At 45.2% G+C, this 17834-nt stretch overlaps 1 protein-coding gene across 2 annotated transcripts in view; it reads left to right on the top strand.

Moving 5' to 3' along the window:
* The window catches only part of Dgkg (diacylglycerol kinase gamma), a 167557-nt gene that overhangs the window by 26856 nt on the left and 122867 nt on the right, over positions 1 to 17834 (top strand). For both annotated transcript variants that reach the window (XM_004640881.2, XM_004640879.2), the window contains exons 5-9: positions 4989 to 5159; positions 9177 to 9226; positions 12184 to 12258; positions 12921 to 13043; positions 17459 to 17576. In XM_004640881.2, the coding sequence (XP_004640938.1) occupies positions 4989 to 5159; positions 9177 to 9226; positions 12184 to 12258; positions 12921 to 13043; positions 17459 to 17576 (537 nt within the window). The remainder of the gene's footprint in view (positions 1 to 4988; positions 5160 to 9176; positions 9227 to 12183; positions 12259 to 12920; positions 13044 to 17458; positions 17577 to 17834) is intronic.

Here is a 17834-nt window from a genome sequence, read left to right as displayed (position 1 = left end):
CCCTCCTGTTTACAGCCTCCCAAGTGCGGGGATTACAGGCATGTTCCACCACGCCCAGTCTCAACCAGTGTCTCAGTGCACCTCGGGGCAGGGCCTGCCTGGGAATCAAACTCCCAGCCCCTGTGTCTGCCTAAGCAGGCGCTTTAATCTGCTGAGCAATTTGGCCAGCCTTCATGTACGCCTTTTTGAGCTGGCTTCTTTCACACAACATAGTTTTAAGATTTACCTGTGTTTTACATATTAATAGTTCATGTATTTTAGATGTTTGAGATCCTACCATGTGGATAGTCTGCAATTTGTTTATTCACCTGATAATGAACGATGGACATTCAATTTGTTTCCAGCTTTTGGTGATTACAAATAAAATTGTTGTGAATATTCTAGTCCAAGCCTCTGTAGGGACAATTTTCCTTTCTCTTGGCTAAGTTTCTACAAGTACCATGCCTGAGTATAATAGAGTAGGGACTGTATGTGTTTAACTGTATAAGAGATGGGAAAACTCTTTTCCAAAGTGGTCAGAACATTTTCCATACCTCGCAGCAGCATGTAAGAGTTCCTGCCGCTCCAGCACCAGAGCGCAGAAGGACAGTCTTTATTTTAGTCATTCTAACGGGTGTGCAGTGGTGTCTCAGCGTGGATTCAGTTTGCCATTCCCTAATGACTAATAATTTGAACACCTTGTATAGACGTAATTGGCATCTCTATGTCTTCTTCAGTGAAGTTTTCAAATCATTTGCTCATTAATTTTTTTTTAACTTTCTCATTGTTTTAAGAGTTCTTGTAGACTATGATTTTGGTTCTTCGTAAGTATGTGATTTGCACATAGTGTTCGTCTGTTTGTCTTCTCCTTCTTTAATGATTTCTGTTTTAAAAAGTCATAGTTTCTATGAAGTCCAAATTATCATGTTTTCTTTTTATGTCCTTTTCATTTTTTAACTTATTTTTTTTCTTTTTTTTTAAATTTATTTTAAAGACAGCATAATAATGATAGGTGAGACTTTGAAGATGGTACATACTTAAAAGAACAAGATGAAAGACATTCAGCTGTGGTTGTTATATTGCACCTTGTTGTCCTCAGTGTAGTTGCTCAGATTATAGATATTAGCATTTAGAGTTAGTTAAAGTCACAACTTTAAATATTGCCCACTACTTTCAAAAAACTGGTAGAGAGCCGACCAGATAGCTCAGCATATTAAAGCGCCTGCCTTAGGCAGCTGCAGGGAGCAGGGTTCGAGCCCCAGCATACTGTGCCAGCACCGTTCCCAGGGGCATGCTGAGATGGCGACTGAGACTGGGTGTGGTGGCACACACCTATAATCTCAGAGCTTGGGAGGCTGAAAACAGGAGGATCACTACAAGTCCAATCCATGTAGTGAGACCCTGTAGACTCTGTACTAAATATTAAAAAAAAAAAAAAAAACTAAAGACAGCAATGTGTAATACTAAAACCATGCTTGAAATACCTGTCATCTTGTTCTTCTAAATGTGTACCATTTCTAATGTCATATCAATTATTACTACACTCTTTTTTTTATTTTAGGAAAGGGTCTACAGGGTGTTCAGAGTCTCACTACTAGATTGTATGCATAGTGATCAGCCTGTTTATGGGTCTCCAAAGAGCTGGGATTACAGGTACATGCCACCACACCCATGTCTCAGCATGCCCCAGGGGCAGGGCTGGCACAGCAGGCCCAGGTATCAAACCCCTGACCCCTGCACCTGCTTGCAGGCACTTTAATCTGCTGAGCTATTTGACTGGCCCAATTATTACTATACTCTTTAAAGTAAATATTTTATTTTAAAAAAAGTTATGAAAGAAAATAAGCCAAGAACAAAAATTTAAGGTTTCTTAAAAGCATGTGGTAATATTCAATCATATGTTCCATCTTGCATAACTATATCTGTTAATCTGAGCAACAGATTGGACAATAAAAATAGATAATACATCAATCACTGTTAATCAGCTATTCTTGTTTTGAAAATCTGTGACTTATGTATTATTACATGTTACCCTGTTTCTGTCTTTGCTTTTGTTTTTCTTGCTCTTGTTTTCACTCTTCAAAATCTGAGAAAATTATAATTTAAAAAAGGTAGAAATTAGTAGGACAATCTTCTCAGCTATCTTGTGTATCTACTTACACAATTTCCCCCTTCCCTTTTTTCCTATCTTTTCTCTTTTCTCTCATCTCCATTGTTTATTCCTTATGCTAAAGTTTCTTTCCATTTTCCTATAGCTATAAACATCAGATTGTCTCCCTAGTGTAAGAACCTGAAAGAATAAATAAAATTTCAAAGCTACAATGCTTTCCCTTTATGAACTGAACCTTGGTATCATATCTTGGAATCATTTGCTGAACTGAAGATCATCAAGAACTGACACCTTAAAACACTGAGTCTTCCAATAGTTGGACGGAATACATCTTCATTAAGGTCTCATTTAATGTTTTATATATTATTGGATTCAGCTCCCTAAAACTGTTACAAACTTTTGTATCTGTGTTCATGAAGAACATTGACGTCATAATCTCTTCTTATAACGTCTTTGATGTTGGCTGTAGAGCAATACTAAATCTCATAAATGGGTTGGGTCCAATTCCCTCCTAAATTTTCTGGAAGAATTTCCATTATTCCTTCCTTAAATGTTGAGTGCTAATTTTTTTTTTTTTTTTTTTTTTTTTTGCATTCCAACAAATATTCTTGAGCTTTGCTTTGGTACAATTAAGTGACTTGGAAATGATTTGATCTTTTGGAGTCCTGCTTCATTGGGCAGAAGCAGAAAAGCGTTTACGCTGGAGCTAATTTTGCCTGGATACTGAGGCAAAACTCTTCTGAACACTGGGCTGATGAATTATGAATGACAGCCTTTCTCTACCTGGTTGACAGGAACCAATACCTTATTTCTGATTCTCCTCACATTCCAGAGGCTGTTCTTTCCCGACTCCAGACACACGAGAACACTAGTTATCACTCAGATGAATAATGGAGAGTAACAGCCCGCTGATGACACAAAGGGGGTCCTCTGCATGTTTCTAAAGTCCTCCGGCCCCCTCCCCTTCCTCCCCCTCCCCTCCCCCTCCCCTCCCTTCCCCTGGGGTTTCCTCTGCTCCACTGCTCTGCTCTAGGAGCCGCCTTGGGCTCCCCAGATTCCAGGTCCACCTCTGCCCGGAGCGAGGGTCCGCATCTGCCTGGAGTGTAGCTTCAAAAGTTTCCAAACAGCGGACACAGCAATTCTAGGGGTCATTGTTCTTGTTTCCTATCTTTCTCTGATATTTAATGTCTTGTGAACCATTGACCATATTTCTGTCCAATTCTTTAGTTGTCAGCTAGGTGGGTACAGGTGGTCCCTGTTAATCACAGAAGTCGTCAGTGATTTTCAGCGGATTAGTAATTGGAGGACACAGCAATGACTTGGAGTAAGATGATGACCTGGCACAGCAACTTCTCTGATTTGCCTTCTGTGCTATTGTTATGGTTTCCGTGACTTTTTTCCTAGTAGTGGCTTTAATACTGTTGTTGCAAAAGTCATTTCTCTACAACTCTCCTCTATCTCCTCTATCTCTGCTTTTACCTTTTCTGTTTGTATTTTCTTCTCTATTTATGCACCCTGAGGCTTTCTGCTTCTGTTTAATTGAGCTTGTGTCATCTTGCTGCTGACTTGTCCAGTAGGAAATAGTGTTGCAAGATCTCTTCCTTGGAGACATCAGGATGGCGGCTCCTTTCTTTGTCGTATAGCAGGGCTGCGTAGGCTGCATCACGGTGCCTTTAGGGGTCCTTGAAGCACAGTGCGCCAGGACCTTCGGCCTCCTCTGCCATCCATCTGGATGGTAGCGAGAGCCGCTCCTGACCCCGACCTGGGGCCTTGCACCTGGCATAGCTCTGCGGGCCTGAGGTGGAGAGTGCATCCCAATGCTTAGCTCTGTGGTTTTCTGATTAAAGAATATGTGGACAATGGCTACCAGGACTGCTGCTGAAGTGTCCTTGGCATTATTTCTGATGGGTATGGAAATAGAGAGGCTGAAGGAAGAAAGAGAATAGCCAAAGCACCTCAAAAAACATAGAAGTCACACAGGAAAGCACAGCTGCCTGGCTTTCTTGTTAATAACAGATCTGATGCTTCTGAGCTAGTGGACAGAGCAGGAAAGAGCCAAGAGGGGAGATGTTGGAGGGAAGACATCCTCTTCTCTCATGCTACAATAAGCCATTTCTACATCCGATTAGGCTTACAATGAGCCAAAGTTCTTTCCAGCTTCTGAAAATTAGTTAATTATCAGTCCCCATTCTCTCTTCTGAATATTCATTTGTCTTTAAATGCTCTTGAGAATAAAATTATGAGGATATATTGGTAAATGGTGATTATCCATTATACCATTTTGAAATTACTTCTCTGAAATGGATGGTTTCCCAAAAAGTAGGCTGAAGGACATTTACCTGCTGAGTACTCTACTACCACGAGTCACCGTCATCTTTCTGAAAATTGGGAGGAAATAAATTAATTTCCTTCAAGAAAAAGGCTGTGTGCATGTGTGTGTATGTGCATGCATGCATGCGTGTGTGTGTGCATGTGCGTGTGTGCGCGTGTGTGTGTGTGTGTGTGTGAGAGAGAGAGAGAGAGAGAGAGAGAGAGAGAGAGAGAGAGAGAGAGAGAGATACTGGGGGTTGAACTTGAATTCAGGGACTTCATACTGAGCTATATCCCCAGCTGAGTTTCTCAGGCTTAACTGGAGATCCACCTGCCTCAGCCTCCCAGAGTGCTCGTATTACAGGCATACACCACCATTTCCAGCTGGAAATAGGCTTTTTTAAGGATTAGAATGAGGTCATATCAGAGGAAATGACCTCCACAGATTAGAATTTAAGGGCCACTGATTTGATCATGTCTGTATAACTCAAGCTTCTAGAGACATCAATATAAAACCTTTATGTCTATTCTGAAGAAGATGGGGGGATGGTTAGCAGTCACTAAACATGAGTCCTCGAATCCATCACAGAATCAAAGGTGGCTGAGAAACACACGCCGGCTAGAAACCAAATGGCTGCACCCCGCCTGGGAGGCCCTGCTGCTGAAACGTCCAGCTCAGAATCCCCTGCGGTATACCTGAAGGATGTTGTGTGCTACCTGTCACTGCTGGAGACCGGAAGACCTCAGGATAAGCTAGAATGTAAGTTCACATCCTACCGAGGGCTTCAACTTTTCCTACAGGAGGAACTGGGTCCTTAGCAGGCTGGACATTGATCTGGTATGAGGGGCCTGAGTCTGGCCTTTCTGAGGACGGTTTCTCTGTCCTCTCACTGGCAGGGATATGTGCAACATTGCCTAGACTCCTCCCTAGGATACAATGCTGGTTGTGTATAGAGTAGGGAGGGCACTTGTGACCTTGACATAGAGAACCAGAATTTGGAAAGAGAAGTGGTTCATGTCAAGGAGTCAGGACTCCTCTGCTTGGCAGGCAGGACTTCCTGAAAGCCACCAATCAGATGCTGCTCCTCCTCTTAATAGATTTTTCAGATAGTCAGCATTTAACCTCCTTCTCCCATTCATATACAAGCAACTCTTAACCATGAGGATTTTTCTGTACTTGAGATCTATGGGTATATCGTCTTGGTAAGATTTATTTCCTTTTCTCCACTCACCCTAGACCTCCAAGATCTTTGGTCTCTAGGACAGGGGAGCTAGGTAACTAGAGTTCAGCCTGGTTTTATGGTGCTACAAAGCTCATTTCTAAAACATATCCTCAGGAGGAAGTCAGAGCCAGAGGCAGAAAAACCCTGTGGTCTTGAAGGAGATTCAATCCAAAGATGGGCTCCCCACCCTCGGGGAACTTACAGACACACTTATAGAATAGATGTCCTTAGTTAAAAATATGTATTGTCTTTGCTTCTCTTGGGAATATAAGTAGACAGTAGAAAAAAACATATTCATTCTAATAGAAGTCAAACTTCCAGTTAATAATAGGAGTAGTCAACAAAAATTAAACATTAACAAGGGAAGTCTGCCAAAGGTTAATTCTGCCAAAACCAAAATGAAACAGTTTGCTCATTAGCAGAGCTTAAAATCTCCCCTATAGGTTTGAGGTGTTAACAATTGCAAGTTTTAAGTGCTAATTTGGTAGCAAATGTAGCAGATTTCTGCTTTCTCCTGGCTAATATTAAAAGTGAAATGTCAAATTATTCCCAACGTGTAGCTGCATCGAGTCCTAGGTTTTATATTTGTTAATAACTGCCAGAAAAAATGTGCCAGAGTCTTCCTACCCATGACTCTGACTCTTGAAATGGCAATGAAAAGACTCTTTGGAAGTTACTATTGTCAAGCCAGGCATTCTGGTATATGCCTGTATCCCCAGCACTCGAGAGACTGAGGTAGGGGGATCATTTTGAGCTCAAGGTCAACTTGGGCTACACAGTGAGTTCAAGACCAGGCTGATCTGTATAACATGACCCTGCCTCGGAGAAAGAAAGAAAGAAAAAAAAAAAAAAGTTTTTATTGCAGAACATTTCAAAGGCAGAGAAAACAATGACAATCTACATGCATACTACCCAGCTTCCACAGTTATCAAGTTACAGTCAATCTTGTTTTGTTTGTGCCGCCCATGTGTTCTAGCTGCCTCAAATTATTTTGGAATAAATTCTAGGCATCGAGTGATTTCCTCTCTCGATATTTCAGCACATCCATTCAAACATCACCCACTGTTAAATAGAACCACAACACTATCACACCTAAAAGTCATTCCTTACTGTAATAAAATATCAGGCCTGCATTCATATTTTCCAGTTTTCTTTCATATTTTAACTGTTTGAATTAGGATCCAAATAAAGCCCATTTATTGCCATTATTCTGTCCCTGTAGCCTCTTCATCTTTTAGTTCTCTATCTGCAGCTAAATTTTTTCCTTGCAACTTTTTGTTGGAGAAATGTAGTCATTTGTTCTGCAGTTTTCATTTTGGTTTGCTTTTTATTTAATCACATCAATTCAACCCCTCCCCTAATTTTAATAACTGAAAACAGATTAAGCTTTTCTTTTATTAACAATCAAGCGTGTTTGTTTGTGGAAATAACAACCTGAAATCTTGCTCATTGTTCACGAAATAGTAACTCTCATCACTGAACACCTTATGTTTGCTAAACATTTTAAATACTTTTTTAAAATTTTAGCCTCACAATAACCCCGGAAGGATGATGTAGTCTCATTTTACAGGAAGGTAAAGGTTTTACCCAGGGACACAGCGATCAAGAGCAGCTTCCCGGCTCTTTCTGCTTCTGTTTTCACGCACTGTAAGCCCCGAGGGAGATCAGTGTTAGAAAGTCGCTGCGCCCAGAGTTCTGGAACAAGGCTGATGGGAAGTTCTGTCCCTCCTTATGTCATTCAGTCACTTGTCCAGAGCGCAAGCCATGTCTGCTGCGTGCCCCAGACCAGGACATTCAGAACACTCATAAAGAATCAGAATCCATAGGGCCCACCAGATAGCTCGACGGACTAAAGTGCCTTTTTAGGCAGATGCAGGGACTGGGGTTGAATCCCCTGCATGCCGCGCCAGCCCCACCCCCCAGGGCGTGCTGAGACAGCAACGGAGACTGGGCATGGTGGTGCACACTTGTAATCCCAGAGCTTGGGAGGCTGAAAACAGGAGGCTCACTATAAGACTGATCTCTGTAGTGAGACCCTGTAGACCCTGTACTAAAATACATGTTAAAAAAAAAAAAAAAAATCAGAATCCTATTCTTTAAGAATGTATGACTCTAACCAGGTACAAATTGCCAAGAGAATACAAGATGCAGGGACATTAAAACAGCTAGAAGGAAGCAGTGTCACAAAGGCAATTTTGTAGGACCCAGTGAGCTCGTGCCAAGAGGCCCAGAGGGGTACATCAGCAGGGCCAGCGCAGGGGCATGCATGAGGAAAGCAGGGGTGATGAAGAGGTACAGAATGGAGGGAAAGGAAGAAACTCCTCATTCTGCTTCCTTCCTTGCCTACTTCAGGGGACGCAGCAACCCTGCCCCACCTTTGGTGAATTAAACAGTCTCCCGGTCCTTCCATGAACATCTACGGTTGGCTCAAGTCTCCCTCCCAGATCTTCCCTGCAGCTAGGCCGTGGTCAAAGACATTTCCCAACAATGTAGTGATGTCTTAGGAAGGCAGGCATGCCAGGGAGCGTCGCCAACCTGCAACTTTAAAATCTAAAGCGCTCCAAAATCTGTAAAGTTTGAGCCTTGATATAATGGTGTGTGTGGAAGCGTCCATCCCTGATCCCACAGGACAGGTCATGCTCAAAATGCAGATGTACTCAAAGCATGACATAAATCACTTTTGGGGTGTGTGTGTGTAAGATACATGTGAAACATTAAAGAATTTCATGCTTGAAATTTGGATTGTCTTCCCCAAATAGCTCATTAGGTATGTGCAAATATTCCATATTTTTTAAAATTCAAAGTACTTCAGGCTCCAAGCTTTTGGAATAAGGGATACTCAACCTGTAACCACTTCTGTAGTAGTTACTAATTCCTACAAAACAGGATTAAGTAATGGCAATAAAATGCATATGATGGTACCCACCACATATGAAAAGCTATAATATCATATTAATTTAATCAATAAAAGTAAATGAAATAGATAGCATCTGTTGAGTGCTTTCTGTACAAGCAATTTCAGCTTAGAGTATTAGTGTCATTAATCTTAGAATCACCCTAGGAGAAAGAAAGAAGAGCCTGTAATCCTTATTTTACAGGTGAACAGAGTCCAAAGAAAGATAACCAGATCCACAGCCTAGGCATGGTAGAGCACACAAGGGTGTGAGGCTGCCTGATTCCGCATTCTTTCTATGTACAATGAAAGCAGCAGTGTGCCAGTAGCCGAGTGTCTCTACCCTGCCACCAGCTGGAGACGTGCTTGGGGCTGTGTTCAGGGGATGCCAAGAGACACGCATGCTCTCTGGGGTGGCATTTTCACAGCCTGGGTCCCATAAGATGCAGGGTTTCTGCCCAGCAAGTCTCACTTCTCCTCCCTTTTCTGACCTTCTGAAAAAGGAAGACTCCGCACCTCAGAGCCAGTGAAGCTGTCGCAGCCTTTACCCTATGGAGGCCCAGAGCTGACCTAGACGCTGCAGACTGTAGTGGCGCCAGAACCTCAGCCCGTCTCTGGCTCCCGTAGGACACCTCAAACCTCACCTTTGTGTTTCTTGCAGTTATGTTTCGTCTCTATGATTCGGATGAAAACGGACTCCTGGACCAAACGGTAAGCTCTGACTCTGAATGGTCCTCTTGGATTTAGGCCAGGGGAGGGGAGAACAACCTGAGGACTCTCAGCACCATCTTTGCAGGGATTTCAGTGTCCCAAGTGTACTGAGCAGAACCCCTCACTTTCTGTTTCCAAAGAACCAGCCTTTCAGAGCACAGGCTGTGGCTGTCCTCACTCTAGAAGCCTAGTGTCATACAACCTGGGAATAAGGAAGTGTTTTACTCATTCTTCTAATTTAACTTCCCCATTTACAAACTTCCACTGAGATTTCCTGTTGGCTGCCCAGGACAAGAGGAGGGTCTCCAGGGAGGTAATGGGACCGAGGCAAAAAGCAGGGCGGTCACTCCTGGTAGGTACTGGCATCACCACTGGCTTCCTCTCCCTCCCATGGCTGAGCCTAGGAGGCTGGCTCTGTATGCTCTGCACACAAGGTCCCAGCCCACTGCACCTGCAGAAACCTGATGCCCACTTGCTCCTTCAGAAGGGACCCAAAGGGGAGAGAAAGAATAAAAAGGAAGCAGCCGAGGGGAGGAGGCACGAAGTCAGAGAGGCCTGTGGGCCTCACTTGTGGTGCCAGTCTGAGCTCATTAATGGAAAGCTTAGAGGTTGAAGTGGTGGGACTGAGTCAGACCACACGGAGGGAAAGGGGAAGGGGGAGGGGAAGAGGGGAGGAGGAGGAGGGGGAAGGTGAGGAGGAGGGGGAGGGGAAGGCAAGGAAGAGGAATTCTACTAGACCAGCTCCCTGTATATGTGGGTACCTTTATAAGATCCCTTTTACCACATGGCAGTCCCACAGATGAGACATTCAAGGGACCAACAAGAGAATCACTGACTCCAGCATTTGGTCAGCACTTGTATACTGAGTGTCTACCACATACATCAGGTGCTAAGCGTTGATAGCCGGACCACAGAATTCCCTTCCTCCACGTGATTTCCATTCTAGTTCAAACATGGACACTAAGCAGCATAGTGAAATAGGAGCTGGGTAGAGATGTGTGCAAAAAAGAAAGACAAAAGAGGGAAAGGAGGCATTGGGTGGAGTCTCGGCTTTAGCTAGTGTAGCTAAGAAAGGCGTCCCTTTAGAGACTAGAAGTAGGTGAGGGAGCAAGGGACAGAAGAAGTATGGAGTGCAAGGTGCTGAGGATTCCAGAGCATTAGTGGGGACCACATGCCTGGAGCATAACTGGAGATCAGATGAAGTCGGGGTGAGGAAGTGATAGGAGATAAGATCGGAGAAGCTAGGGGTGGGTATGGGGTGGGTGGGGATATGGCCAAGCACATGAAGCCTTATGGGTGATTGAGAAGGTGAGGACCACCAAAGAGTCTGAGCAGAAGAGTGACAAGGGTGACTCGCATTGTCATAGGATCACTCTGGCTGCAGTGTTGAGCATAGACCGAAGAATGCAGGCAGGAGTCCCAGTTAGGAGCTGTTGGCATAACCGTGGCATGGGATGCCAGTGACCTTGCACAGGGTGAAGGGATAGAGTGTGGTAAGAAGTGGCTGAGGCAACCTGGGTGAGCTGAAATGAGGCTTAAGAGAGTTACTCACGCAGTCTATCACCCAGTGTCCCTGACTAAAGGGCTCTCGCTGCTTCTTGAAAGCTCAGTGATGAGCAGCCAGCTGCTAGCTGGAGACAGCTATTGCACTGTTAAGAATGACAGCTGGGCGCCCTGCCCACATGCAAGACATTGCTCTGTTCACTAGGGCAGTTTTCACCACCAAACCTGCTGCTCCTTTCTCTTTTCCCAACCCAGCAGGGAGGCCCAAACAGGCTGATCCCAGAGTCCTTCATTTCCTCCATCCCTCGCTTCCTTCTGGCCCTGCGAGCTGACCAAACAAGCGCATGCCGCAGGCTTTGGAGTATTGGAGGGAAACATAACATTTCCCTAAGTTAGAATTTCTCCAAGTTAGAATTTCCCTTTTCCTACATTGTTTCTCATGAGGCAATTCTAAATATCTGTTCTGGACCAGCTCGTCTATTTTTCTGCCCACTTCCTTGTTTTTGTCTACTGCTACACCCTATACTTTTGGTGTGGATTATTAAATACAATTCTGTAACTGCCTCTCGGGTTTCTGCCTGCTGGTTTTGATCCCAGCTTTCTTCCTGGTGAAGGTAATACTCCTCAAGCTTGCTGCAGTCCATCCATCTGTCCATCCAGAGCACTTTTAAATAGTGCACACATGGGGGCTGGGAGATAGCTCAGGGGCATAAGCGCTGCCTGGCAAGCATGAGATCTTGAGTTTGATCCCCAGTACAAAAAAAAAAATATGCCCACATGCAAGATGCTAACTTTGACACCAAATACTCCCTGGTCTGATATGTTCCAGCTGGGCTTTCTGGGCACCCAGGGACACCCAACAAATCTGTGAGATTTTAAATGGAGCCTGCTTGCCTTGATAATGAAAGGCTCACTCATCCGACGAGCATGTGTATCACGCAGTTCCTATTTCCTACTCTTAGAGTCCTAGGCTCAGGGCTGGGTCATGGTACAAAGGGAGGAGGAGAAGCTGAGGAAAGGAATCCAGAACACCATGCCTGAGCTAGGACCCACACAGTAATCGAGAGCAACTGACCCCTGAGAGAGGTAGATGGAGCTTGAGTTGCTGGAGTCATGGGGGTAAGGACTAGCAGGAAAATGGGGGGAGAGACCACCATAGTTTGGAAGTGTCTGTCGGAGCTATGATGATGAAGAAGAAAGAGGAGGACTTTCTACGCTTTCCAAGGAAGCTGGGCCTGCGGAGGCCAGAGAAGGTCACTGTTGAGTGAGTTTTCTGAGCTCCTTGGCTAACCCACGCTCTGTGCTTCCCGTGGACATCTCTCTCTGCAGGGCTTGAGGGCCAAGGCACAAACAAGCACTGAGCTGGTCATGAAACATACCGCACCGGCTTCTCCTCCTACTGCGCCCTGCCTGGCTTCCCCCAGATTTATTTGTCCCCTCTTGCTACTTTCTAGGAAATGGATCGCATTGTCAACCAGATGCTCCACATTGCCCAGTACCTTCAGTGGGATCCCACCGAGCTCAGACCTGTGAGTTGCTGTGAGCATGGGGTGACTTCAGAAGGAGCATGAGACCCCAGTGGTGCGAGTGCTCCCCATATGGGTGCTCCCACGATCATCTTCCTACCTGCAGCCTCTTTGCGGTCCTCCCCTTGGCCTCTCACGATCTCTGATAGGAAAAATGTAGGCAGCACCACTAAAAAGCATAGAAATAACAGAAATCATAATCCACTTTAACCTTTCCAACAAAGCTAAAAGTCCATAACAGAAATTCATAGATCAAAGTATTCAGAGCCAGAAGCAATTCTGGAGTTCTTTCAATCACCTGATGATATGAATGACAATAATTACATGTTAGGACTCCAGTGCATCAGGTATTACATTAGGTAATTTATATACATGTTCTCTAATACTTATTACTCTGCTGCAAGAAGCAAAGCCATTTTCATTTCAGCAGCCAGAACCCAGAGTGCTGGGGTGACTCACCCGAGGCCACACGGCCGGGCCAGAGCTGAGTTGGACAGAGGGCCCTCGGGGCCTCACTTCTTGTCGAGGTCCTTGCTGTTCTAAATAAGAGGGCAAAGGGGGGAGCAAGAAAATGAATAATGTAGGAGCAGAGAGCAGGCAGAGGCCAGAAAGGAGGCAGGAAAAGTCAAGGGTAAAAAACAGACCGCTGCTCTTCTATTCCCCAGATATTAAAGGAGATGCTACAAGGGATGGACTACGACCGGGACGGCTTTGTGTCTCTACAGGAATGGGTCCACGGAGGGATGACCACCATTCCACTGCTGGTCCTTCTGGGGATGGATGAGGCCGTAAGTCAAGCTGGGCTCAGAGACCCCTCGCCATTCGGGCCTGGCGGGCTCCGTGCCCATAGCTCCGCTCTGCCCTGCGCTTCCCGGTGGGCATTCTCGCACCCGGGCGGGGCAAAGCTTTCCCAGGTCTCGCTCCTCTGACTTGCTCCTGTGTGGAAACACACATTTGCCAAACTGTCTAAATAAGAATACTATTCTACCTGTCGCGAGGGGACATACACACAATATTTGCCAATAAGAAGCTTATATTCAACCAAGCAAAGCTTAAGAGAAACCCCAAAGAAAATTCCCATGTTTTCAACAAATTAGGGTTTTAAATGTTAAGAGAATTGGGAAAAGAAGAAAGGAAGTATAGAAAGAGAAAAGGAAGAGGGAAGAGGGACAAATACTGATCTTTGGGGAGGGGATTTCATGAACCGTCTCTTATTTAACAATCAAAACAAACAGATAGGTATTTTTATTCTAATTTATACATATGAAGAGCTGAGGCATTGAACCTGAAGAGCAAAGGAGGAGCCAGGATTTGAACCTGCCTTTGTACCATCCCAAGCCCCGTGCTTTCTAACATCCTACACAAGACAAGCAGACCAGTGGGAAGAAATCTTGAAGGTGTTTGGCCTACTCCTGAAGAACATGTGAGATTAGGACATCCCATTCTTCTTATTTTTGAAATATTTTTATTTATTTATTGGTACAGGGTCTCACTACACAGCTTGGGCTCATAGCGATCCTCCTATCTCAACCTCCCCAGTGCTGGGATTACAGGCATGCACCACCATGCGTGGTTTTGGTGGCCGTGAGGTGCGTCCAGGGTTCTAGGGCCAGCACAGCATGCGGTACCAGGGATTGAACTCAGTTCCTTGTGCCTGCCAGGCAGGCGCTTAGACCACTGAGCTATCTCACCAGCCCAGGATATCCCATTCTTGGGAATAAAGACCAAGTGGAAAGACGGAGGCGGACATTTAATCTGCCTCTCAGGGTTGGGTGTGACTTGATGGGTAGGAGGTGGCAGAAGACAGGCCTAAGCAGGGAGAACACCTTGATCAAAGGCCCAGATGAAGGCAACTTTGGGGGGAATCTCCAAGTTAGAGATGAGAGGAGGGGAGATGTGTAAAGGCTTACAGTGAAATCCGTGGTTAGATCACACGTGCACCTGAGCCAGCCAGTTGCTGGATTTTCCACATACTTCCCAAGGGAACTAATTTCTCTGCAGGAGATAGGAAAATCATAAGCAGCAGAAGCACAAATGGTGGCATGAAGCGTTTACAAGGAGAGTCGCAGTGACAATACCTCTTTGAGAGAGAAACAGGAACAGGAAACAGGAGCTGGGCTAGCTTCCAGCAGACCCCTGTGTTCCAGATTTCCATCCAGCAGTTCTGCAGTTTGGGCCAGAGCTGAGCCCTTGTTCCCCAAACGCAAGATCTAGGACTCTGCACTCAGCTCCCAGCATGTCTGGCTCTTCTCAAGGGCCAAGTGGGATTCAGAGAGGAACACAACTGCCTCCTTAGGCCTTCGAACTGCCTGGAAGGTTTTAGCTAGAAATGCCTTCTGTGATCCCTGGGTCTGTCCTCTGCAGCCTGCAAATAGAGGCCCAGAGAAGTAAAGGACTTGCCCAAAGCTGCACAGCATATCCAGACTAGCAGCCATTCGTCGCATGTGGCAGCTTCAGTCCCCTCATTTGGTACAAGACCCTCTGTGAGCTAGGTGCTCACTCAGACAAGCAGGACAGACTCCTACAACCAACATCAACTCAAGATTACACTAGGACCAGAACAGCAGCATCTCTCCCAAATGCCAAATGTGCCCTGTAAGAAACTAATTTACATCAGAAAAGTAGAAAACAAAAATAAATGTAAATTTAGCTTTTATTACTCAAACAGCGAGGGACCTAGCTCAGTGACACAAGCACCTGCCTGGCAAGTACAAGGTCCTGAGTTTTATCCCTGGTCCAAAAAAAAACCTTGTTATTATTCAAGCACTTTATGCATCTGTTTTAAATAGGTATGAATAAGTGTTTAGCTTATAATATTTGAAATTTTAGAGAAAGCCTCCATCCATGTCCTATGGCTTGTTCGGCATTTTCAAAGCCCACGGGTGACCACTGCGAAATCTAGGAATCTCTAACTGGGATCTATTGGGCTGGCGAGACAGCTCAGCAGACTAACTGCCTGCTTAGGTAAGCACAGGGACTGCAGTTCAGTGCCAGGCACCACATACCATGCCGGCCGGCCCCAGGCACGCTGAGCTGACCACCACGACTGGAAAAACTGCAAACAGGAGGATTGCTATGAGTCCAGGCTGTGTGGGTGAGACCCTGGACCAAATACATAAAACAATAATAAATAAATAAATAAATAAATAAATAGGATCTATGCAAAATGATCTTTCTGATGAACCTGCAGCAGCAGCCCGAGACACGGTGTGCCTGTGGGAGATCCCGCCCACGCTGCAGCCTCGACTGTGCAGAGACAAAGGGGCCACATGATGGTGCTGTAACCCAAGCAGAAACGCTTCTTTAGCCCTTCCTGGTCCATTTGCTTCTCATAGCTATGAAAACAGTAAGAAACTGGAAGGCAGCTAATTGACCTAGCTCACTGAGGTATCTCCCGTTAAAAGGATAGTCCTTTGAGCTACAGAAAGCCATTCCGTTCATACAAGGAAACCCCTGTGCTAAGGAAGAGGGGCTTTAGCCTCCCCTCCCCCCCCCCCGGGTGACTGGTTATATAACTTCTCTGAGCCTTACCTGCCAACAGGGAATAAATCTACCTCCTGGCTTGCAAGCATGCGCTGTAATTATTTTTATGTTCCCCAGCACCTGGTATACAATAAGGATTTAACAAAAGCTTTCACTCACCACGTGTCTGGAAATGAAGAAGGAGGCGGGCTTGTATTATTTTGTTTCACTCTTACCACCCAAAACAAAAAATTCCTGGAGGTAGATGTTCGCCAAATGAACAAATCAGTCAGTCTTTTGGTAACTTGTTTTGTGAAGCAACAGATAAAAGGGTCTTTAATTTTATAGAGTTCAGGGAGAGATAGGCTCAGGGTGAAGGAAAGAGCTTCATCGGCCCTCGAAGGGAAGACCAGCGCTTGGATAAGAACATGGGCTCCTCCAGCAGGAAGGGCTGAGCTCGGGAGCAGGCCTGTGGTCAGCAGGGCCGAGCCCAAGGTGCCCCAGGCCCAGTAAGGACGGGCTTGGGCCGAGTACGCTGGACCCATCGCAGACCATGGGTCCTCATCACCTTCCTAGCATAATTTTCAGTGCCCTTTCAAGCCCGCCTGAGCATTCTGCTTGTGCTGGAGTCTATGAGAGAGGTGGAGGAATGGCATTTGCCAGGAGAAATGTTCCAAAGCCGCAGCTTCCAGTCAGGCTGGACTTCAGGATCCAGAAGGTGGGAGCTTCCCTTCCAGGGAAGGTGTGTTATTGTGTAAGGTGTGCTTTCCCTGGTAGGTGAGGATGATTTTACCTTTGAGCTCATCAGAAGAAAATGGTTTGATTCTGTCTCTGTCTCTCTGTTCACTACTTTGTGCACAGAGGGTTGGTACAAAGAGTACATGGTTTTCCTGATAATAGCTTTGGTACATGCCTACTGTAGAAAACTTGGCAACTACAGAAGAAAATAGAAATTAGAGAATAACATGAATGTGTGCAGCTGGGCAGGTAGCTCAGTGCAGAGTCTTCCCAGCATGCTGGAGGCCCTGGGTTCAATCTGAAAAAATAGTGCATAGTGTCAGCAGCTGCAGCTGATGCCTACTGACGGTGAAATCCTTTCCTTTGCAAAGGTATTGTTTAAATCTGCATTTATAACATAGCATACTTCACATTCTGACGTTTCCACTGAGCACTGTATCTTGACTAATCCCCACACCCTCAGATAATTTTAGAAGTATTTTTATTACCACCTAACATGAAGTCATATACGTGTGTCACAACTAACCTTTCAGTCATGTGCAGACCTTAGGCCATTTTTCATTGTTTTAAATAATTCTGGGTTAAATACTGGACAGAGCCAAAAAAAAAAGTTCATGGCTCTTAAAACTTATTTCTTTAGGATAGAGTCCAGGAAAGTGAGTTTGAAAGTCAAAGTGTATAAATATTTAGTGAATTTTTAAATAAACAAATGACAGACAGATGAGAGAAAAATTGCCGCTGTCCTCTATTCCTCTGCTTGCCTTGTGAAAGAAGGCTTTCACCCCTCCCACAGCCTTGCAGATATTCCCTGTTTTAGTACTTAGGAATTTTAGAAAACATAAACAACTTTCTTTGCATTTGTATTTTCCTTTTTCCAAGTAACTTGTTTTCTACACATGAGACGAGTGTGTTATTTAGAAAGAAAAAAGAAAGCATGCAGGGCAACCCCGGCTCCTCCTAGCTGGGGACGGCATCTTGGTCTCACTTCCCATCACCCCTACAGGGCTCCAAGGGAGACGGACTGCACGCCTGGACCCTGAAGCACTTTAAGAAGCCAACCTACTGCAACTTCTGCCACCTCATGCTGATGGGAGTTCGGAAGCAAGGCCTGTGCTGCGTCTGTGAGTGAACCTCCCTATGGTCCTCAGGCCCCAGCACAGTTTTGCCTTTCCTTGGGCTGGTAGAGTCATTCCTGGAAAACTCAGGTACTCTGCATCTGGGCGGGGGCCACCCATAGGGTTCCAGTGGCGGAGAATAAAGTGAAGTCTCCCTATCCCATCCTGGCTCTACCAAGTCGAATGGAAGATGTGAGTTTTGCTGGAGTCAGGGTGCAATGATCGCCTCGAAAAAGATGATTCAAGTATGCATAATTAAAGATT

Source organism: Octodon degus, unplaced genomic scaffold, assembly GCF_000260255.1.
Source record: "Octodon degus isolate 3935 unplaced genomic scaffold, OctDeg1.0 scaffold00128, whole genome shotgun sequence".
Taxonomy (NCBI): Eukaryota; Metazoa; Chordata; class Mammalia; order Rodentia; family Octodontidae; genus Octodon; species Octodon degus.
Note: the sequence above shows the minus strand (reverse complement) of the source record. Positions and strands in the feature narration are given on the sequence as shown.